The sequence below is a fragment of the Podarcis gaigeae genome (assembly GCF_964106915.1).
Source record: "Podarcis gaigeae genome assembly, chromosome: 1".
Taxonomy (NCBI): Eukaryota; Metazoa; Chordata; class Lepidosauria; order Squamata; family Lacertidae; genus Podarcis; species Podarcis gaigeae.
Genome location: NC_139678.1, coordinates 65,713,306 through 65,737,820, shown reverse-complemented (window position 1 = coordinate 65,737,820; position 24,515 = coordinate 65,713,306). Strand labels below are relative to the sequence as shown.

General features: G+C 41.7%; 1 protein-coding gene across 4 annotated transcripts in view; it reads right to left on the bottom strand.

Moving 5' to 3' along the window:
* The window catches only part of KIAA1549L (KIAA1549 like), a 156,082-nt gene extending 131,567 nt beyond the window's left edge, over positions 1 to 24,515 (bottom strand). For all 4 annotated transcript variants that reach the window (XM_083724236.1, XM_083724237.1, XM_083724238.1 and 1 more), the window contains exon 1: positions 23,864 to 24,515. In XM_083724236.1, coding sequence (XP_083580362.1) covers positions 23,864 to 24,161 — 298 coding nt within the window. In that variant the 5' untranslated portion in view covers positions 24,162 to 24,515. The remainder of the gene's footprint in view (positions 1 to 23,863) is intronic.

Sequence of the window (24,515 nt, the reverse complement as noted above, 5' to 3'; positions counted from 1 at the left end):
AGACCAGTCCCAAACACTAACACATATCAAAGGTATGGGTTGTATTTACTTACAGTAGATCCATCAAAATTGTCATGACTAACTCAATGGGGCTACTCTGAATAAACCTTAATTGGAAACAACCTTATATTGAGAAATCAGTGTTTATAGACAGGGCTGTGCTTTATGCTGCAGTTCCTTGGAAATACAGAAAATATGCAGAATGTCAAAAGGGTAGCATTTCAAGGATATGTTTTTCAAAGCAACATAATACTGTAAATATGCAGAGCAAAATATGAAAATCTATCAATATGCATATACATTTTTCTATATTGTGTTGTAGAGATGGAGATCTACATGGCATGAAATGGATGACCAATTCTCAAGTGCTTTTTATGTCCTCTTTTCTCCCTGGAGGGGGACATACGTTTTGCCTATCATTCTGAGATTATGCTCACCACAGGAGGTAAACTGAACTCTAGTCTGTTTATAATTCAAGGTGACCCAATTTTAAACTTCATGACATCAGCATCAGCTGATCACTGCATTAAAAGAGGAGACTCGCTGTTTTCTCCCAATATTTTTGATATGCATAAATTATTACAATCTTTGAGACTAAAGATTAATATTAGCTCTGAAGAGATGTTCACTGTCAGGCAGAGAAACAAAATCATTAGGCATGCTCCTGACCAGTGGTAACTTATTTATTAAGAATCTTCTGTCCCACCTTTCAATAAAAAATCACCCACATAACTAACCAAACACCCAAATATTCATAATACACAATCAATCAGCATAAATTTAAACAAGAAAAAAGCACACATAGTTTAACCAACTAAGGAAAGTTAGCCAAATACTTTCAAAAGCTCTCTGGAATAAAACTGCTTTTGCCTGATGTGTAAAGGCCAGCAATATGAAAAAAGCAAAAATCCCTGCAGACACAGTTCCAGTTATGAGAAAGCCTTGTCCAAAAATGCCACCTTATCTGGGAATAAGCAGAGTCCCCTAAGAAGTTCTAAATGTATAGGTGAGTTTGTTTGAAAGAAGGCATCTCTTAATGTATTCTCCACACTGACTATTTAGGGCTATAAAGGACAAAACCAGCAATCTAAGTTGTGCTGAGAAACCAACCAGAAGTCAGAGAAGATGACATAAAATCATCACTATATACTCTGCATTCTAGTGCCTGCAAACTGGTAGCCTTGTGGAAAGGGCTTCTCTTTTCTTTATTTTGCCCATAGCTGATTGTGTTACTAGTTGAATTTATGTAGCAGCTAATGCTGAATTCAGCTGAAAGCTATTAGGTTTTGCAGCGTGATGGGGGGGGGGGCATGACTTAAAAGCACTATATCATTCCATCGCTATAGCAACAATTCTAAGTGCACTTAAATGTTTATGAATCTCAGCCACACAGAAATATCCTCTAACTTTGACTTGTAATTAGCTACTTCTAATGAAAAGATGCTTGAGTGGTAACAAACATCTATATGGTATAGTTAAACTCTTCGGGGGCATTTCAAAAACACAGTACAGACACAGCAAATATGCTCCAAGACTTGACTGCAAGCATTGTATTTTCCAAAACTAGAGAACCAGCGCTGACCCACCCATGAGGTGTGGCAGACGGGAGGATCCACAGGGGCAGCACCTCCCAATGTTGATCTTTCTCCCCCTGCCCTTGTCCCTCACTTCTTCCCTGGTGTGGAGGGAGGTGTCCCTGGGAGTCTGCCTTAGGTGCCCAAATTTCCCTGTAAAGAACTGATTTACCAGCTTGGGATAATGCTAATATAAAGAAAGATGGCACTGGGATCCTGATATTTCTGAAAGGTGGAAGCTGATCACAGAATCCTTGTGAGGTGTCAGATGCTCTTGGGCCTTCTCTTTCAAGCTAATACTGACTGCACTCAATTGGAAGCCACGTCGGACGTTGGGTTTCTGAAAAACGTTTGCAAACCAGAACACTCACTAGTGAGTTGGTGGCGTTTGGGAGCCTATTTGTTTAGGAGCCAAGCTGTTTGACTACCAAGGTACCACTGTACTTCACTTCCCTTGCCCCATGCCATCTCCATCTCTGATTTTGCTACATTTTTACAAGCTAAGAACAACATGGGGAGTAGAGCAGCAGATATCTGGTTTGTAGGTATGAATTAAATAGAAAACATGTATTCTACTGCCAGAGAAAGGACTGCAAGCCCAAGTGAAGAGTAACTCATAGGATCTGGTTCACGGAATCTTGTGAGATGGTTATACAGGTTAAGAAGCAAAACACCATATGGGATGGGCAACAAGGAAGAATTAGGGCCAGGTAGGCGGGACTAGGGCAGCAAAAGCCGTCACATATGCTAGTAAACAGAGGTAAGTGTCAGGAAGAAAGCTCTCTGTAGGAGACTAATTCAGACACTAAATGAAGGAGCAGTAAAGCATAGTTTTAGGGTACTTACCAGAGTCAGAGAGAGACTATTGAAGTCTGAGTGGTGTAGAGACCCTGCAGGGATGTGCAAACATCTCAATCTACTACTCAATACTTGCACAGGAACTGTTTGTTTATTTATTTAATGAAACTTAAAAGTAAAGCTACAACAAAACAACAGTACTACATGCATTTCTTGCAATATCTGAGCACATGATTTTATCCTACTAATACCTCCTCCTTACAAACCTTCCCTTGACTTGAATCTCTTCTCATAACCTTCACATCTGTTTCTCCTTTTAAATCAGAAGATTCTGATTTCTTACCTTCCATACACTTTCTTGCCTCAATACTGCTGATGGTGTTTCAGGGGTGTTTTTTTAACCTACAGTTGATCTGAGCAGATCAGCTGTTATAGTTAAGTATGGACTGATTCCTGATGTCCTTAGTGTGATTACTGGTATAGCAACAAAGCAAATTTTTTAAAAAATAAAAAAAGTTAAAGAGCAGGGCCTTTTGCTAAGTAGATGTTCCCTTTTAACAATGCTGTTTTCACTTTTTTATTATTCTGTTGAATCAAAACACTGTGTGTCAGATTACTTTTTTTCTAATTATCTGCTCACGAACTGAGGATTTATGCTTTGAGATGCTATTCCTACAGCACATTTAGAGGAGAGATGCACTGAAATACCTGTAAATTGTCATTTATGCATCTGTGGCCAGGGAGAAGTGGAAGATATTGTTTACTATTGTATTATATTGTTCTTCTATAATTTCCCAAGAGAAAGGGTTTTGAAATTCTTCAGCCAGTTTTTATTCAACAGTAGGGAGAAAATCTGTTACTTACTATTTGATAGGGATAACTAGATGACATAAAGGGTTTCAGTGTTTGCTCTACAGCCCAACAGTCAAAAACTTAATTCAAAAAATAGAGTCCAGTATTCTGGGAAATCACCTATTCTAAAATGTGTATCTCAGCTAGATTATGTCTGTATTTTTGTGGCGACCAATGCTTTTTAGAAAATGAATTTGACTGATTGATAGCACAGTTTTAAACATGGAGGATGAATTTGGTGATTTAACTGACTAATGAGAATTCCAAACCAGAAGTGCAATCAGTGCCATTTACTATCTGCTGTTAATTGCAATGATTACTTTTATGGTTCAAAACGCAGAAACCATATCACTTAATTACTAATATAAATAGTTCTGTAAATTATTCATCATTTTGGGTTCTATAATATGAAGTTCTATTAAATATTTAAGCAACACAACAGGGTGTATCACTGCAGCAAGTTAGGTATGTATACACACAGAGAGATGAATGCTGGAAATAGCACTTCAGGCATGAATTAATACAGCAAAATCTCTTTTGCTGCACACAGCCTGATGAAAATATTTCGGCTTTCCAGCCCTGATAAACAGGTTCCCAAATTTAACAATGGCCCTTTTAAACAATTAAGAGCATGTGTGTATTTGTGTGTGTTTATCTAGAGGCCACAATTAAAAAGAGTCTATTTAATCAGCTAGGTTAATCCATCAGCTACTAAACCTTTGTTTTCCTGGAGTCTTCTTCCCCAAACATCTTTAAACTGGCAATCCTTCATTCCTTTTGATCTATTTGTCTCTAAACTTAGGATAAGAGCAAACTCTTTCAGTAGCACCTGCTGAGCATTTTTTTAAAAAAACACCCTCTAATTTACATATTGTTATCAAATTAGGCATTGCTATAAGGTTAAAAATAAAGTAGAGAAAATGTGTTTGCACTGTGTGTGTTTCTTGTGATTCTTCCTGAAAATATACTCCGGGATTGACAGTGGGCCTCACTTTTTTTAAAAAAATAATAATTCAATTTATTTCAAAAGAAATTGTGGCACAGGTTACTTTCAGACAACCCTTTATTGAGTATTCATCCAGATTTGTTTGCATGGAGATCAGACAACACCAGCTATTTATTAAGGATTTGTTCTGATTTGTTTGCAAAGAAATAAAAGACATCGCGTCAAGCAAATGATATTGAACTCTGCCTAGTGCATTTTCCTGTCACTTTCATTAGCTCAAAAAGTTTGGGAGTGTTGCACAATACCTTCAGTGGTGCAGTCCATTGTCTCTTAAGACAGATGGATGCCAAAAAATAACATCTAAATAATCAACTTGCCATTGTCTATTTAATTAATGAATAGGGTTGTATCCAACCAAGTTTTACAGGAGACTCTTTGAAGTGAATGGATCTAAGTTAGTTGTGTCCATTATTTCAGTAACTCTAAGACTATCACTAACATACAGCGCGCCCCATCCACCTGGTTATATATATTTTTGTTTGTTTGTAGCATATGATGAAATGGCAACATTTTAAATAACACTTATGATGCATGATCATGCTTATAGACAGGTAAGGTTTAGCAGCAAAGACTGCTGAATTTATAACACATATCATTAATTCAGAGGTCATTATGAGCTATGGACTCAAGTTTGTTTTCTTTGATACCTCAAGTCATAATTTATTATTTTATATGTGGCTCACTCAGCTTAAGAAAAATATTTTTTAAAAGTCCCTTTGGAATAGCATGGGAGGTGGCACAGAGCGCTCCAGGGTGGGGTGTAATTTGAGGAAAACAGCATCTCGCCCTGTCACACCATGGGGTCAAAGAGCCTTCTGGTAGCTGAAGGACAGCATTAGCTAAAAACCCCTGAAGGAAAATCATGGAATCACAGAATTGTAGAGTTTGGAAGGAAATTTCAAACTCGAAAGCTTTTTGTGTATGTAAGAGACAATTAAGCACATGCGTGAAATTTCTATTACATAGCCTTAAAAAGAACTATTATGTTATTGAAGTTGCTTTTCAGAAGAGTTCTGAAGGATCACTGACTTGATGGGAAGTAGCTCCTTTAAATCAATGAACGTTGTGTTTAAAAAAAAAATAAGAAAAAATATTTTTATTTTATTTAATGAAGATATGCTCTAATCTTTGGGGAGAGGGGCATGAAAGTGACCAGCTTCTAAGCTTTTTATTGCTGGGTAAGCATTATGGCATATTATTTTAGTTGGTTTGGTTGAAAAATGCAACTGAAAAGCTAAGATTCACTGCATCTGAGCATTATTCCTAAATACACTTCACGGAAGAATATTTATTAAGAGACATCCATTCTTCCTAGCTAAGGCAAGGAATAAAAGAACATTTTGTACACAAGCAAATTGCAGTGAGAACAGCAGAAATTTGTTAACTCACCCATATATGCTTTGAACTACAGTTTAAACCACTAGGTTCTGCTTAATAATACTTCATAAAAAATATGCCTACAGTGTATGTGCCATGCATTAAACATATAATACACCCTCAGGTTTCCTTTCCAAATCCCACTGCAACACATCATGAATAAAAAAAGACTGCAGATGTGGATGTTCTCTTAGCTTAACCATAAATAGGAACAAGAAGATCCTTGGGATTCGGCTCTCCATGCCACACAAAGTATAAACCTCTTATGATCAGTTTTCAAAAGCTCTCTGTTGTTTCAACAAGTGCTAATAATGATTTGCTTTGTACCACTGAGAAGCAGGACTCTAGAACCAAGATTACCAACATGTGTAAAATGGCATATGGCATGACTTATTCATGAAGCTTTCAATTAATTAGTGTTTGTAAATCTGCTCTGAAAGTTAGAAAACCTTGCTGATAGCATAGCAAGGGCGACGTCTTTTAATCAAGGTGGGCGAAATTGAATTCCACAGGCAGCACTTCCAGCAGTCTTACCATTCAGTTAGTTTCCACTCCTTTTGCAGGGTGTGCATTTTTCAAAGCCGCACAGAACACACATTCAATCCACCTCTACCACCACCACCTCCTCATCATCATCATCTGCCCATTACAAAAGCTTGTGTAAGACAATATAAATGTTTAATGGTGGGCTGCTGATTTACTTCCGCTCTACTAGCAATAAACTTTACTCTAACAAACTGCTGGCACCACCCCAAAAGAAAATTAGGCAATTCAAGCATTAATGACTGGTTAAACAGTGGCTCCTGACATCAAAATGAGATGTTACCCTGGCAGTTTAACATGTACTAACCTCATTTAATGTAAAATATTCATAGCAACGGAATCTCAAAAGGAGCTAATGATGAGGCAAGGTTACTTTACTCAGGAGGATGTACATACAGTGGTTTCTTGGAGCAGTTTGCTGGAGGGGTCTCCCGAGACACTTGTTAAAATCCCACTACCAAAGCAAAACGGAAGGCAAGATGCAACTGGCAGGACACCCTACTTTCCCTGAATCCCTGGCAGACTGCTCATCCCTAGAGCTTCCATATGATCTGTTTGTTTAAATGAATGTGTCTGTATTCTTGAAGTGGAAAATGCACCAGCAGAAAGAACAAAAGGTTCTGAAAGAACAAGAATCCATTAAAAAAAAATAATGTTTAAATCCATAGCACTTCCTTCAGCATATCTCACGGAATCATCTTCCCATGAATAAATGCACACACACACATGCGCACGCTCAAAAGGATCTTTTTACCTGACAGAGCTTCCTACCTTGGTTGCAAGATTAATAACAAACATCATTTTTTTGCAATTAAATGTCATTTTTATATATCTAACTTACACAGGAAAAGTGCTACTCAGCATGCATAAGTAGAACTGTCTACGTTTAAACAGTATATAGCACAGCCACTTAGTTTAAAAATCCCTTGCTGGCTGAGCCAACCATACCTTGTTCACTATCATTCAGATGAAGCCACACCAATTTTCAGCAGCAAAAATGTACAAGTATTGCCTCTGGGCATTGGCTTCAGGCATCTTTAACTCTTTATTTTATTGTTTTATTTTAGATTGTATTGTCTGTTATTATAAGACTCTTTGGACATGGTTCCTTAGCAAAGCAGTACAAACATATTATATTTAAATAATAGATAGAATATTCAAGGCTTATATTTTAATGAATACTTATTCCCATGTGAAATAGCAGTTATATAAAGGTAAGGGGGGATAAGTGCTGATGTTTGAATGCTGGCAGTCCTCCTAGTTTATGAATAGGTCCCTGAATAAACACAGTGTTCTGAGAACAGTCTAAAGTGACCGTTTGGGTTCCACAGAATGTAGAGAAAATGCAAATAACTAATAAGACTATTTGGGAATTAGGATTAAGATCTTCCTACTTAAGAGATGGAATGATCAAGACAAAGCATAATATTGCTTTTTACAAACAAAAACAAGAGAGAGAGAGAGAGAGAGAGAGAGAGAGAGAGAGGGGCACAATTATACCATAAATTAAGAGTTGCTGTCATACTACTTCCAAACAATATGATATGATAAATAGATAAGGACATGAACATGTTCAGTGCCAGGCCAGGCATGGAGAAGAATAATCTCCAAGGTTAGTACAACTGTGGGAAACAGAACTTATATGGGGTAAAGGGGTGTAAGGTTGGTAGACTCAAGAACTTCAAGATCTTGACTTAAAGTATGTATCTAAACAGCAGTGGCATCAAGACAGTTATGATGATATATTCTAATAAGATCACTGTTTATAAATTATTTAGAACTTCAATATAGGGGTGGGGAAGCCATAGCCCTGCAAATGTTGTTGGACTCCAACACCAATCAACCCCTGTGAACATCACTAGTGGACAGGGATGATATGAGTTGTAGCCCAACAAGACCTGAAGAGCTACAGGTTCCTCAAAACCACCACCTGCAATAAGAGAACTAATATATCCTCTTGGCAGGAGTCCTTAAGGGTTTAGTCATGAAGATGGTACACTGCAAATCAGTACACATGTACACTAACAATCCCAGATAACCTTATAAAAATCTCAATAATATGCTCATTTCTGTTGGGGTACCCAACATTTGGAATTCACTCCGCCATGAAGTACAACATGCACCAACCTTGATTTTGTTTTGGCATCTATTAAAGACATATCCTTTTCATAAAACTTCTGCAGGTTTTAATACCTTTTTAATCATCATTATTAATACTATCATTCATATCTAGGCTATGAAACTCAAAGCACAGAAAGCTTGTGGGGCATTAATGAAATTCTATTTTGCGGTGGGTGGTCAGCTATTGAAAATCTTTGCCAGTAAAGTGGTCTCCCAGATGCTTCATGGAGTAGTGATATGGGGCAAGGACCCAAATGCCAAGAAAGCCTTAGAAATAGTGCAGAACAAATTCCTCAGGAAAGTGCTCTCACTCCCCAACGGGACTCCAGCTGCTCTTCTCCACGTTGAAGCTGATGTGACAACAATAAGGGCTAGAAATGATTACCTGTGCTTAAATTATGTGAAAAGACTTCAATGTCTTTCAGAGGAGAGATTCCCCGCTATGTCACACACAGAACAGAAACAGACCAAATACTGGAAGGACAGTATCCAACGCCTCTTGTCCCAATACCAGTTACAAGATTTTCAGGTGAACATGGACAAGAGGCACTTAAGAGATTGTCCCTTTAGGTCTGATGCAGAAAGGGATCTAACCATGATGGGTTCTACCAAGAGTTTGCCATGGTTCCCACTTATTAAAACGGGGCATACCCAGGCCAGTTACCTGTCAAAGCTCCCACTTGCCATGCTTAGAATCGCTTTCACAGAATTACGATTCCAATCGATGCCCTTGGTGGTGTTGGATGGACACTACGGCAAAGTACATTATGAAGAGAGACTTTGTGTGTGTGGGCAACACTGTGTGGTGTACCTGTGCCACTATTTATTGCAGTGGTCGTTATATATAGACCCAAGAGACCGATTCATAAAACCCCTGTTTCTGAATGGAACTGACTTGAATAGGGTGGAAAGGGTGAAATGGCTGCTGAGCAATACAGTGGTACCTCGGGTTACATACGCTTCAGGTTACAGGCTCCGTTAACCCAGAAACAGTACCTCGGGTTAAGAACTTTGCTTCAGGATGAGAACAGAAATCGTGTTCCGGCGGTGCGGCGGCAGCGGGAGGCCCCATTAGCTAAAGTGGTACTTCAGGTTAAGAACGGTTTCAGCTTAAGAATGGACCTCCGGAACAAATTAAGTACGTAACCCAAGGTACCACTGTACTGATGACTGTACAGTGGTGCCTCGCAAGACGAAATTAATTCATTCCGCAAGTCTTTTCGTCTTGCGAGTTTTTCGTCTTGCGAAGCACGGTTTCCCATAGGAATGCATTGAAAATCAATCAATGCGTTCCTATGGAAACCGCCTTCAGACCAGGTCCGGGGACAGTCTGTCCCCCGACCTCTTCTGAAGGCCGGCGGGGGGGGCAAAAGTCTTTGCTTCCCCCCGCCTGCCTTCCCGGGACAGCGGAGACTTCTCCGCTGTCCCGGGGCGATCTTAAAATGCTGGCAGGCGGCAGCGAAGCCTTCGCTGCCGCCCGCCAGCATTTTAAAATCACCCCGGGACAGCGGATGAATTCTCCGCTGTCCCGGGGCGATTTAAAAGCCCCCGGGAAGGCAGGCAAGGGGGACAAAGACTTTTGCCCCCCGCCCGCCTTCAGAAGAGGTCCAGAGGGCTCTCCAAGCTGCGGATAGCAGCCTGCTGCCCCGCGCGAGGGGCGCTCTTAAGCAGAGCGCCCCTCGCGCGGGGCAGCAGACTGCTTTCCGCAGCCTAGGCGGGAACTCTTCTGAAGGCTGGCGGGGGAGAAGCGCTTTTCTTCCCACCGCCAGCCTTCAGAACAGCCTTCTGAATGTTGGCAGTGGGGAGGAAAACCTTCCTCCCACCGCAAGTCTTCAAGACAGGTCCGGGAACAGAGGAGAAGCGCTGCGCACCTTCCCCTCTGTTCCCGGACCTGTCCTGAAGGCTTGCGGTGGGAGGAGGGCTTTCCTCCCCACCGCCAACATTCAGAATGCTGTTCTGAATGTTGGCGGTGGGGAGGAAAAACCCTCCTCCCACCGCAAGCCCCGGGAACAGAGGAGAAGCCCTTCGCGCCTTCCCCTCTGTTCCCGGACCTGTCCTGAAGGCTTGTGGTGGGTGGAGGGCTTTCCTCCCCACCGCCAACATTCAGAATGCTGTTCTGAATGTTGGCGGTGGGGAGGAAAAACCCTCCTCCCACCGCAAGCCCCGGGAACAGAGGAGAAGCCCTTCGCGCCTTGTCCTCTGTTCCCGGACCTCCCACCGCAAGCCTTAGGACAGGTCCGGGAACAGAGGAGAAGGCACGCTGCGCTTCCCCGCTGTCTCTGGAGATTTCCCTATGGGCTTTCGTCTTGCGAAGCAAGCCCATAGGGAAATTCGTCTTGCGAAGCCGCTAAAAAATCGGAAAACCCTTTCGTCTTGCGGGTTTTTCATTTAGCGAGGCATTCGTCTTGCGAGGCATCACTGTAACTTATAAAGGAGCACTCTTGCGTTGGCAGCTAAGAAGACCAGGAGGAAAGAACTAGATAAAATAGCAGTCAACTGCAAAGCGGATTCGGATATTTAATTTGGCACATTTTACTGGAGAATCTTCTGCTATTCTATTTTAGGCAATAAACAATCTTAGTAGTTATGACCGTGGTTTATATTGTATGTGTGGTGCCTGATGATTTTTATGGTTATTGCTGATTTTCCTTTTGTTATTTTTCTGAAAGATGTCATGGCCTATGGTTAGCACAATAAAAGTTGATGATGATGATGATGATACTATCATTATTGTTATTTATTACAGTGGTACCCCGCAAGACGAACGCCTTGGAAGACGAAAAACTCGCTAGACGAAGGAGTTTTTCGTTTTCTTAGCCACTTCGCAAGACGCATTTCCCTATGGGCTTGCTTCGCAGAACGAAGCTTGCCCTGCAAGCTCCGGGGATAGCGGGGAAGCGCCGCGCGCCTTCCCCTCTGTCCCCGGACCCCTTTTGAACCAAGGGGCGGCAACGGGGAGAAGCGATCTTCTCCCCTCCTCCCCTTGCTTCAAAAGAGGGGACAGAGGGGAAGGCGCGTGCCTTCCCCTCTCTCCCCGGACCCCTTTTGAACCAAGGGGCGGCAACGGGGAGAAGCGATTCTCCCCGCTGTCCCTTCCCCGCTTGCCCCTTCCCACGCACGCCTTCCCCTCTGTCCCCGGAGATTGCGGGGCAGGCAACGGGGAGAAGCAATCTTCTCCCCGCTGCCCCTTGCTTTAAAACAGGTCCGGGGACAGAGGGGAAGGCATGCGGCGCTTCCCCTCTGTCCCCGGACAGTCTCCATAGGAACGCATTGATTGATTTTCAATGCATTCCTATGGGAAACGGTGCTTCGCAAGATGAAAATCCGCAAGAAGAAAAAACTTGCGGAACGAATTAATTTCATCTTGCAAGGCACCACTGTACTTTTCTATACCAGTATACCTGAAGGAACGTCTCCACCCCCATTCTACCCAGACACTGAGGTCCAGCACCGAGGGCCTTCTGGTGATTCCCTCACTGTAAGAAGCCAAGTTACAGGGAACCAGGCAGAGGGCCTCCTCGGTAGTGGCACCTGCCCTCTGGAACACCCTCCCACCAGATGTCAAAGAGAAAAACAACTACCGGACTTTTAGAAGACATCTGAAGGCAGCCTTGTTTAGGGAAGCTTTTACTGTTCGATGGATTGCTGTATTTTAATATTTTGTTGGAAGCTGCCCAGAGTGGCTGGGGAAGCCCAGCCAGATGGGCAGGGTATAAATAATAAATTATTATTATACCACCCCTCATCCAAGAATTACAGGGCATTTTACAATACAAAAACAAGTTCTTAGACTTTCCTTCCCAGGTTCTTGAGCTGACGCTTTCAACATACACTGCTTTAATATGCTTTGTAAATGACTACTTGAGACAACCTTTGTTGGAGGTCTGTAACCAGATTATGGAGGGGAGGAAGGCACCGGAAACGTGGAAAGAAGCCTTCATCACATTGATACCCAAACTAGAAACTGAAAAGACCCAGCTTAAGAACTACCGCCCCATCTCACTCCTAAATGTGGATTACAAAATTTTTGTAGACATTTTGGCAAGTAGGTTTAAAAAAGTGCTTAATGAAGTGATCCATAAGGACCAGGCAGGCTTTCTCCCTGGTAGGCATTTGTTTGATAACACAAGAAACATCATCGACATTTTGGAACTTTTACAAACAAATCTCAACACTAGAGCGGTGTTAATCTTTATTGATGCGGAGAAAGCCTTTGACAACATTTCTTGGATGTTTATGAAGAAAAATTTGGAAGGGATGGGAGTGGGGCGGGGGTTTGAAAATGGAATAGAAGCAATATATTCAGAACAAAAAGCTAAATTGATAGTAAACAATGTGGTGACAGAGGAGTTTAAAATTGAAAAAGGGACACGGCAGGGGTGCCCTCTATCCCCTCTATTGTTTATTTCAGTTCTGGAGGTGCTATTGAACATGATTAGAAAGGACCGGTTGGTACAGGGAATTGAGGTCGGAGTGAAACAATATAAACTGAAAGCATTTGCAGATGACCTGGTATTAACATTACAGGAGCCAGTCTCTAGTACTAAAAGAGTGTTAGAATTAATCTCTGACTTTGGTCGGGTGGCGGGATTTAAGCTGAACAAGCAAAAAACTAAGGTTTTAGCAAAAAATTTGACAACTACAGAAACAGATGAGTTCGTGAAAGAAACAGAATTAAATGTGGTTAAAAAAGTAAAATACCTAGGGGTGTATCTGACCTCCAAAAATTTGAATTTGTTTAAAGACAACTACGAGAAATGTTGGTCAGAAATTAAAAGAGATTTGGAAACGTGGTCAAGATTGAAACTTTCCTTGTTGGGCCGAATAGCAGCTATAAAGATGAATGTATTGCCAAAAATGTTATTTTTGTTTCAGGCCCTACAGATCGTGGACAAGGTGGAATGTTTTGGAAAGTGGCAGAAGGATATTTCTAAGTTTGTTTGGCAGGGCAAAAAGCCCCGAAAAAAGTTTAAAATATTAACTGATGCGAAAGAAAGAGGGGGATTTGCCCTGCCAGACTTGAGGTTATATTATGAATCCGCAGCCTTCTGCTGGTTGAAAGATTGGATCTTACTGGAAAACACTGATGTCCTAGATCTGGAAGGGTTTGACAATGCTTTTGGGTGGCATGCATATTTGTGGTATGACAAGGTTAAAGTGCACAAATTGTTTAAAAACCACATTGTTAGGAGAGCAATTTTAATGGTCTGGACAAAATATAAAGACTTATTGGAGAGTAAGACTCCGAGGTGGCTCTCACCGGTGGAGGCCAAGGCACGTAAGAGACTTAACATGGAGGCCAATTGGCCTAAATATGGGGAAATAATTGAAAAGATTGGAGACAATTGGAGGTTGCAGAGCTTGGAAAAATTAAAAAACAAGGTGCGAGATTGGTTGCATTATGCACAAATTCAAGAGGTTTTTAAAGTAGACAAGAAAGTTGGATTCCAGGTGGAAAAATCGAAACTAGAGACAGAACTGTTAGAACCAAAAAGTAAACTACTTTCGAGAATGTATAACCTGCTGCTTAAATGGAATACTCAGGATGAGACAGTCAAATCCGCCATGATAAAGTGGGCGCAGGATTTGGGGCATAACATTATGTTTGAAGACTGGGAAAGGTTATGGAACACCGGAATGAAATTTACGGCATGTAGTGCCTTGAAGGAAAACATTATGAAAATGATATACCGGTGGTACATGACTCCAGTCAAGCTTGCTAAGATATATCACCGGTCTGATAATAAATGTTGGAAATGTAAAGAGGCGGAGGGGACATTCTTTCACCTCTGGTGGACCTGCCCGAAAGTGAAGGCCTTTTGGGAGATGATTCATAATGAACTAAAAAAGGTACTTAGATTTACCTTACCTAAGAAACCAGAGGCCTTCCTCCTGGGCATGGTGGACCAGAGAGTGCTTAAGAAGGACAGAACTTTTTTTTATGTACGCTACTACAGCAGCAAGGATCCTGATTGCAAAGCATTGGAAGACACAAGATTTACCCACACTGGAGGAATGGCACACGCAGTTGATGGACTACATGGAACTGGCCGAAATGACTGGCAGAATCCGAGACTTGGGAGAAGAAACAATTGAGGAGGACTGGAAAAAATTTAAGGACTATCTGAAAAAACATTATAAGCTGTATGAATGTTTAAAAATGCACCTTTTAGGAAATTCTAGCTTCAGTAATGTTAAACTAAAGAAATGGAAATTAAGGCACAAGAAGGCAGAGATAGAATAATGAAACAACTTTATTGTGTTTAAATGAAAATGTACATGATTTGGGTTATAACACATTTGAAACTGGGTAACATGATAAAACGAAGGATACAACAAGTATTGAAACAAGTTAACAAATTGCTGATGTTATGTATCACAGAGAATGCAGGGTTGGGAGGATGTGGGGAAGTCCAGTAGACTTAGAAAAAAGAACAAGAAAATTTGTAACCTTTCTACTTTACTCTTATAATATGCTCTTTATTCTTTTTTCTGTATTTCACAAATTCAATAAAATATTATAAAAAAAAAATAATATGCTTTGTAAATGGCCCTAAAATTTGAAAATGAAGGGTAGTATGCAGATATTTTAAGTAAGGTAATAAATGGAGGAAGCAAAGGAAAACAAAACATAAAAGCAAAGAAAGTTGCTTTCCTTCCTTTTCCAGTACTTCGCTTTTGTGGAAATAAATATAGAATTTCTACCCATTGGTTACATGCTGTCCTCAGATGCTTCTGTGAAAAGAAAACTGCATTACCCCCAGCACTCAACGAACTTTATTTTGCTCCACTGCAAGCAAGATTGCTGTGAAGAATGTTGTGAATATGCCTCTATTAGATATTGCTTATGACCTGAAGGAGCGTCTTCACCCCCATCGTTCTGCCCGGACGCTGAGGTCCAGTGCCGAGGGCCTTCTGGCGGTTCCCTCATTGCGAGAAGCAAAGCTACAGGGAACCAGGCAGAGGGCCTTTTCGGTAGTGGTGCCCACCCTGTGGAACGCCCTCCCATCAGATGTCAAAACGATAAACAACTACTTCACATTCAGAAGACATCTTAAGGCAGCCCTGTTCAGGGAAGTTTTTAATGTATGATATTTTAGTGTTTTCTGGTTTCTATGGAAGCCGCCCAGAGTGGCTGGGGAAACCCAGCCAGATGGGCAGGGTACAAATAATAAATTATTATTATTATTATTATTATTATTATTATTATTATTATGACATCATTAGTGGCAAGTGACAAACCAGTTGTAGTCCCAAAACATCTGAAAGGTACCAGTTCGAAAAGGCTGGGCTAAGTGCTCAGCAAGCGTTTTAAAGGAAGATGATAAAAACATAGCTACTTTGCAGCAAAAACTATTTTTTCCACCTGTTCCTTTTTAGAAAATTGTTTAATACTTTGAAAGTTGTCTATTCTCTGCCTACAGCACTAGGTAGTCATTACGATGCCGGCTTTTATTAGAGGGGTGAAAAGCAACAGTTATCCTGCTCCAAAAAAAAAACCCCACCGTGTGTCACCTGGATGCTGTGCTATTGTTTTTGAATGGGGGCACTGCAAGACTGTCAAACAAAGGCTAGAATGTGATATTGGCATACATTTATTAAATTCACTGTCTGGATAGCTCTTACTAAATTGAGCATTTCTAAGCAACAGAATTTAAATTAGCTAATGCCTGTAGGTAGGGATAGGACTGGCTGGAACAAAGTACAGTCGTACCTGCGTTTAAGTAAACATCTGGTTACGTAAACTTCGGGATGCGTGCACTGCAAACCCAGAAGTATTTTACCGGGTTTCACCGCGCGCACATGCACAGAAGCAGCCTGCGCATGCACAGAAGCGGTCCTCAGATTGCAGAAACCTCAGGATCCGAACGGATCTCCGGAACGGATCCTGTCCACAGCCGGAGGTACTAGTGCAAAGTGACCAAACAGGGTTTTCAAATACTGCACAGCACAGCAGTGATGACACAGCCACACTGCAGACCACAGCACCCTCTGGAAATCTGTCCCTTCCCCTCTGTTTATATACACTTCCACTGCACCAACAGTGCAAAGATCAGTGTAAGAAACTGAAATATGAAAGCTGGGAGCTAAATGGCCCCTTAAACCTAGGTTATGGGAGCAACAACGGAATGTCTAGGCACACTTTTTTATAACAAGAAAACAAAGCTGAAAATCAATGAACTGCATCTAAAATATTATGTTCATTTTTCACATGGTCTGGTCCTCATCCGAAGACTGCAAAAATCAAAGACATGCTCCCCCTCACCCACCCTAATATTCTTAAGAGTGTCTCTTCTCCAGCCTTCAGAGAGTGGCTGGAAGTGGGGAGGCAGAAAAAGGTCCTCCTTTCCTTCCACTGTGCAGTTTTAATCTGAAATCTTAGGCACCCAGGGCTCTGAAACTGCTCTCTGAAACTGAAATTCCCTGTCGCAAAACATGCCTAGAACAATGGGAGTTTTGAACGCTGGCAAGGTTGACCGATTGGATTCCACTCCTAGGCAACAACTGTTTGCACTGCAATCTTATACTTGTTGTTGTTTAGTTGTTTAGTCGTGTCTGACTCTTCATGACCCCATGGACCAGAGCACGCCAGGCACTTCTGTCTTCCACTGCCTCCCGCAGTTTAGTCAAACTCATGCTGGTAGTTTCGAGAACACTGTCCAACCATCTCGTCCTCTGTCGTCCCCTTCTCCTTGTGCCCTCCATCTTTCCCAACATCAGGGTTTTTTCCAGGGAGTCTTCTCTTCTCTAGAATCTTATACTAGTATATTGCAAACTGAGAAACTAGATTTCTAGATCAGAGGTCATACTAGAATCAATGAAGAATTACCAGTAACTCAATTTTGAATGTAAGAAGTGCAAACTCTTTTTTCGGATTGCTTTTTGTTGAATACTATATTTTCGATTTGTTTTTCTTTGTTGTGCTATGCTTTTTCTTTTAAAACCAATAAAGCATTTAAAGAGAGAAAGAGAGAGAAACTAGATTTCCAAAGGTATGTGTCTTTTGGCACATGGAGTCAGCAGCTGAGAAGGTAAATCTAACACAATAAATTGACCTTTTATTGAAATGCAGTACACACAGTGAACGTGTAGCATGTGCTTGGAGTGAAAAGTGATCTTTAAAAAGGGTACTCTGATCTGAGTGAGAGCAATGTCAAATAACTGCTCACAAAATGCAAACTGGCAAGTATGGCAGTACATTAAGAAGAAAGCAAGTTATTGCTTTGCAATCTACCAACCAGGTGAAAATGACAAGACATGAAACAGAATTAGTTGCTCCAGAATTATCTTTCAATAACAACTGGAAATATTTACAGACCACAAGTCAGATCTTTCACCCATAAAAGCTGTTTCAAATTCAGAGAAGAGGGGAGGGGGATAATGTGCTCTGGATGTCAGCCAAAGAATAACAAAGTAGATATAGAAGATTAAAAGAACCAGGGCAAAAGGTGAGGCAATGACTTTGGGTAAAAGAAGTACAGACAAGGTTTCTATCCAGATCTACATTCATACCAAAAGTGAGTCAATTATAAGGAAAATCCTATTGCCACTAATAGTAGCTAAGCATAACTACACAGCAAAGGGCATTGGATATCTTGAGAACATGAAGAAACTGTGGAACAGGCTGCCTTCAAAGTGGTAGACCTTCCTTCATTAGAAGTTTTTAAGCAGAGGCTGGATATCCTATCAAGGGCCCTATAGCAGAGGATCTTCTGCATTAGTGGGATGTTGTTTAATGAAATAACATTTGAGGTTCCTTACAACTCCATGATTCTGAGTTGATCTTGTCCAATCTGGTGTGCTCCCTATGACTTCTGGATAACTCCATTTGGTAGTTTATTATTAAGTCGGTGCTGATCATGCTTGAACATTTTGTAATAGTGTCCACAGAACTCATCAAAACACTGCCCCATTTTATCTCCTTCTTTAATCTGGATTTCCACAAAATATCCAGTAGGTTTTAAAAACAAAACATGTAGGTGGCAAATCCAGATTAAACTGGGGATGAGGACTGGAAACGGGGTGACTTGTTGATGAGGATGATACCATGTGGATGCAAGTTCACAACGAACAGGCCAGCAACTTCCATCTCTCTACTGAACTATCCATTCAAAAGCTAAAACATATAGTACAAATTATTCCCCATCACTTCCAAAATGGGCACCTATAAATATTGTATGGTCAGTGTTGGGTTAACACAGCCTCTCTCAACCTGGGCCATCTAGACTACAGCTCCCTTCAGTCCCATTCCACCCTTTTGCTAGCTAAGGTTCATGAGAGTTGTAGCCCAAAATATCTGGAGGGTGCCTCATAGGGGATTGTTACTTCTGATGTTACGTTTTCCTGCTCACTCTGGAGTAGGAAGGAGCCACACCTAATTGCCTCTCTCTCATTTCTAAAGTGGCTTTACTTCTCCTCAGAGTGGCTCATTTTCTCTGTTACTTCTCCCAACTGCTAGGGGAAATTAGCCACTCTGAAGAGAGGCAAGCAAATAAATAATGATAGATGATAGATAGATGGATGGATAGATAGATAGATAGATAGATAGATGATAGATAGATAGATAGATAGATAGATGATAGATAGATATAGATGATAGATAGATAGATAGATAGATAGATAGATAGATGATAGATAGATAGATAGATAGATAGATAGATAGATAGATAGATGATAGATAGATAGATAGATAGATAGATAGATGATAGATAGATAGATAGATAGATAGATAGATAGATAGATAGATGATAGATAGATAGATAGAAGGCAACTGCCTCTTCCCTTTGTGTGTGTCTTTTCTATACCCTCTAGTTTTGTCTACCTGTTGATAGAGAAAGGCAAAATTCTCATATGGAAGCGCTGAGTATAATTGGTACCAGGCTCATTTCCCATTAGTTAGTTCTTGAACCCAATGCGGTGGTGCTGTTATAGTATCCATGTGCGGATAATTTAAATGCTGCAGCATTTGTGCTGTGATTATTCTGAATGGCAGCTGTAGAGGATACTTTAAGGAACACAGTTCAGTTTATGCTGAAAATTATCATCTACGAAGACTTGTAAGACAAAGTTGCACAAAAAATACATCAGGCTACCCTGGGTACAGCATACTGATAAAGGTTTCAGGGCTTTCTATGCGCACACACAGTTCACTGCTTATCTCCTGCTAAAAATTGGGTGTGGAGGTGTTTGCTGGGGGAATACGGGGAGGGGGGACAGGCATTTATTTGGCCTCCATGGTAAGGAAATGAGAGAGTTAAGCCTTATTAATAAGAAACAATGGTTAAATACCAAGACCAACCAAAGTTATGGTTTCTTACAGGTAACAAAATAGCAATGGCTCCTTCTTTTAAGGAAACACAGCTTTAGTATAAAGCAATTTGGAAATCAAAAAGATTAAGCACACACTGCCACTTGTCTGCTCTAAATTCACCTTTCTCAAGCTGCTTTTCCTCCTACAGAGTTCCAAATACATACTTTCAAATGTAGGCAACTCATATGCAAAAGCAGCAGGAATGATTCTTATAGATATACCCTCTCATCCAGAATGTCCCCCCCCCCCCCTGAAGTTGCTTTGCAAAAGGGAGATAGGCTACCAGAGTCCTTTCTGTGTCACACATAGTTTGGACTTGGGTTCCTGCATGAAAATCCATTCTTAATTCACGGTTAATTCTCTAGCCGAGATTTATGAACTAATGAGTAAATCCCACTGGGTTTTAGATCTGAAGCTTGCCTAAATGTGATTTTCCAGCTCGGGTATCATTGACAAAAGTTACCATATTACATTTCAATGGAAATTGAAAATTTTATTATTTTGCTACACCATAGTATTTTGCTACGCCATATATCTTACATTTTATAAAAGTCAATAAACTTGTTTTTTCCCAGAGTAATTTACTGCTGGATGACAGAAATATAGTTAAAATGGGATCTTCTGCCTGCAAAGCAGATGCCACTGAGCCACAGATCGTCCTGAACCAAAACACAGTGAACTAAAGAGGAACAAGAACTTTGTGGAATTCTGCTTCACCAGTTTTAAGGACCACAGGGTTGTTGTTGTTTTTAACCACATGCCACAATTACATGCAATCAATATTCACATATTTCTCTATTCCAAGTAGTCGTGACTCTTGTAAAATAAAGTCTTACTAGCAATGCATCTACCTAGTTCTATAAGTCATCAGATTAAACAGAAATTGAAAGAAAAGACGAGACAGGTTTGTAATGGCTTCTTTTAAACTGGCTTTTCAGCACTTCAGTGCTATGCAACTTGAAACAATCCAGTTCTTTTTGTTCATTTCTAAACAAAGAACCACTATTTGATAATGAGCTTTTCTCAAGGATACTTCACCATTTTATCCTGCTTTCAAATTTTTGCATTAGCAACTTCTACTTTCCTGGTAACAGAAATGTGCTTACGTGGAAAAAATAGTCTTTGTTAGGGTTTTTTCTCACTTGTAATACATTCATCTTATTTTTCTGTTCATTCTCTGCACATGCTATAAAACTATTTTGTACTGTTCATATCAAACAATGACTGGTAGCAAAATATTGGTAGCAAGTTTCCACATCACCAGACAAATGAAAATATGTTCCACTTGGATATAGAAATGCTGTCCAACCAGAGTGTCTATTGCAGTGTATTCCTAACCTTTTCATTCATCTTTAGGAATATTACACTACAGTTTGCACCTTTTAAAAAACCTGCTACGTGACTCAGAAATAAAAGAAACAAGCAATGTTTGGGGAATTCCTCCTAACATCACATCACAAATGCACTGTCACTGTGATTATTATGACTAGAAGTCATGGAAGACACTGTACATGCAGGACAGGAAAGCAACTCACATTTTCTATCACAAGCTCAATCTGTTCCCCTAACCCAAACCTTTTCTCACATTAGAACTAAAAGTTTCAGAACTATCAGTTGGGGCAAGGGGGGACCTTGCCAGATTGGCTAAAACATCTAACCACAAACTTAGAAGAGTCTGAACACTTATAATTGAAACCTGCATTCTATGTTACAACATACTGTACCCTAATACAAAATTGGATGCAAAAAAATGGGCCAAAGGACACATTATTCTGTTATATTATTAAAGATAAGAAGATATTGGTCTAGTGGGAAACTGACGGGCAGCTCCATGTAAGCTGCTTTATGTCTGTTTTTCATTGGTATGGGATACTGGCCACAATTAAGAACTGTTGACAGGTGCTAATATACAGCGCTTTTTTCTGGGGGGATACAGGAGTACGCATACCCCTAAACATTTTGTGAATCTAAGTTTGGCCTCATTGAGGGGCAGTATTTCAATATGAGTTGGAAAATGAGAGTACCCCTAAACATTTTTAAAGAAAAAAAGCACTGCTAATATGTAAAATGCATATTACACATAAACAAGTTCATATAAACTCCAGTTCAGCAAGGGAAATCTACAAACCAAAGGAGCTCCCCTAAATGGATTTATTTGCTGTATCATAAACCTGTTATTCTCACACACATCTGTTGAAGGGAACTTCTAACTAGCGCTTAGATCCAAATTAGGGCCAGTACATTTAACACTACTTGCCAATTGTACAAGGTATTTTCTTCATTAAAAAAAATGTTAGAAGTTAACTAACAAGCACATTCAATCAGTCCAACTGAAACAAAATTAAATGGGAATTAAGCAAATGAAATAGTTCACAACAACTTAAAACACACTTATTTGAATGGGACTTAAGTGCACATCAAACCACTTAAAGTTGCAGTAATGTTAGTGGAATCCAAACAGGTATAAGTTTTCTGAGGATTGCGCCCTATACAGTGGTACCTCTGGATACGAACGGCATCAGTTCCAGAGCCCCGTTCACATCCAGAAGCAAACGCAACCTGCATCTGTGTGTGCATGGGTCGTGATTCACCGCTTCCGCACATGCGCGTGACGTCATTTTTGACTGTCTGCGTATGCGCAAGCGGCGAAACCTGGAAGTAATGCATTCCATTACTTCCGGGTCGCCGCGGAACGCAACCCAAAAGCGCTCAACCTGAAGCACATTTAACCCGAGGTATGACTGTATAAGAATTCAGGTCATAACCTACCAGTAAAGATCACAGTCAATTGTATTTGGGGCAGGGGGAGAGCTGTCAGTTTGATGTGCAGAGAAATCCTCCCAGACCCTACATAAGTTCAAGACTATTTGAGTAAGAAATTTCTGTCACTCTAACCCTACGGAGAAATAAAGCAAAATCTTACACCTTCCTTTATTTTATTTTTAATCCAGCTAATCTTATTCAACACTGTACTCTATCTCTAATGGTAAGTAAGCCACCTTGGTTACCACAGAAGCAACCAGATGAGGGGAAGGGAAAGCTTTTTCATGCTCCTGATTGCTGAGCACTTCAACAATTAAATTGTTACTACTAAATAAATACTAAACAATGGCCAGAATCCAAAGATATGTAAGACTAGACCCAGACACTTTAGACTTCTTCATGAATAGCATTCCCGCTAAGCCACATGTCAAGCTGCTTCTGAAACTGAAGGGAGTTTCAAAGCTGCATGCTCCAAAAATGGGCTTTATATAGTTCATAACTCCACTGATTATACCTCAAAGGAAACAGTCTGAGGATTGCAGTCATAACCAAAGCATCATGGCTCAGCTAGAGAAGACCCAAATCCTGCAGAAAAAAGTCCCATGAACTCCATCCTCGTGGGATTGTGTCTACACAGATTCATACTACCATTCCTTGTTCACATACAGTACAGCATTGTTAAGTTTGATGCCACCCTGTACGCTGCTACTACTTTCAAAACGGAAAATGGCAGGGAAATGAGTCCTGTCCTCCCCCCCCCCCGAAAAAAATCCCCAAGATACCAAGCATAAGAAATGTAGTGCTGGAGATAATTTTTTGTACTCTTATCAGTTCTGACACATCTCTCCCCGCCCCTTCCAAAAAGTAATTGTTCGAGGTAACAACAGCTTCTTTTCTGTGCAATGTAAACAAAAAAATTGGGGGGGGGGGAGCAGAGATGCTAGTCAACAAGAGGCAGCAGAGCACTCGTTCCAACACTGTAGGCCACTTTGGAAACACAAGCTCAGAAACCCTCCTCGTTTGTTACCTGACACACTTCACCAGCTACAGAAAACGACGGCGGGAGGAGGGTGGGCAGCGCCTCGGAATTATTCTGTGCTAAAATATTTACAAGCCTCCAGGCGCCCTCTGAAAAAAAAATCAAATGCGAACCCCATGGCCACCCAAACAACACTGAGGCATTGCAGTGAAGTGCAGCTGTTATGCAGAAGGCTGTTAACTTTTGTTTAAAATTGTGGGGAGAGGAGGAGAGACCGGGGGGAAGATGGCCCCTTCTTCTGTGCAGCCTCCCTCCTTTCCATTCTAAGGCACCAGGAACCAAGCGCGAGCTTCCCTTCCTCGAGCACATCCCAGAATTGTATAATTTTTATTATTTGGAAGGAGATCACCGATAACACAATGGCTGCAGCTGTAACGAAGCCCCCCCCCCCCCGCGCTCACCCCGCTGTTCTTCATTAAGCAATTCCTGCTCAGCCTCCCTTCACCACCCTCGCCCGGGTCTGAAGGCGCGCCGCTCACCTTGCTCCGCCTGGACCCGTTGGCAAAGGACTAAGAGCACCCCGAGGAGCATGGCAGCCTTGAAAAGGGGCCCTTTGGTGGCCGCGGCTGCCTCGGCGCTTCTCCGATCAGGGCATGGCGGCGGCAGCGGCAACAGCAGCAGCAGCCTGAGGCCAACGCTGGTCGCCCAAGCCCGCGAGATGCCTGCTGCAAAGAGTCCCCGCAGGCGCACGGGAAGCTCACACCTCAGGGTGCTGGTGCTGGTGGAAGCAGCAGCAGCAGCAGCAGGCGCCACGGCCGCCTCGTCGCCGAGAGCCATTTGTGGGGCGGCTCAGATGGCACATCCCCGTCGAGGGTCCGGCGCCCCTCAGAGCCCGAGGCTGCCCATCGAGGCGCGAGGCAGGTCGCGAGCTCCCGCCGACGCCACCTGACAGCAGCAGCAGCAGGTGCAAAGGCTGCGGAGACGCCTCATGGAACCGCCCGTCGCCGCCGCCGGGCCCTTCCCGCCTCCCCGCCTAGCTGCGGGCGCCGGGGACGCCTCTGCCTGGCAACAAGAGACGCCGCCGAGGGGGCCTCCTCGCTCGGCCGCCCGCCGGTCCTCGTGCCTGACGGCTTCTTTCCCTCGCTCCGGGGCCGGAGTTGGGCTTGCAGCGCGCAGAGAGAGGGCGCCTCA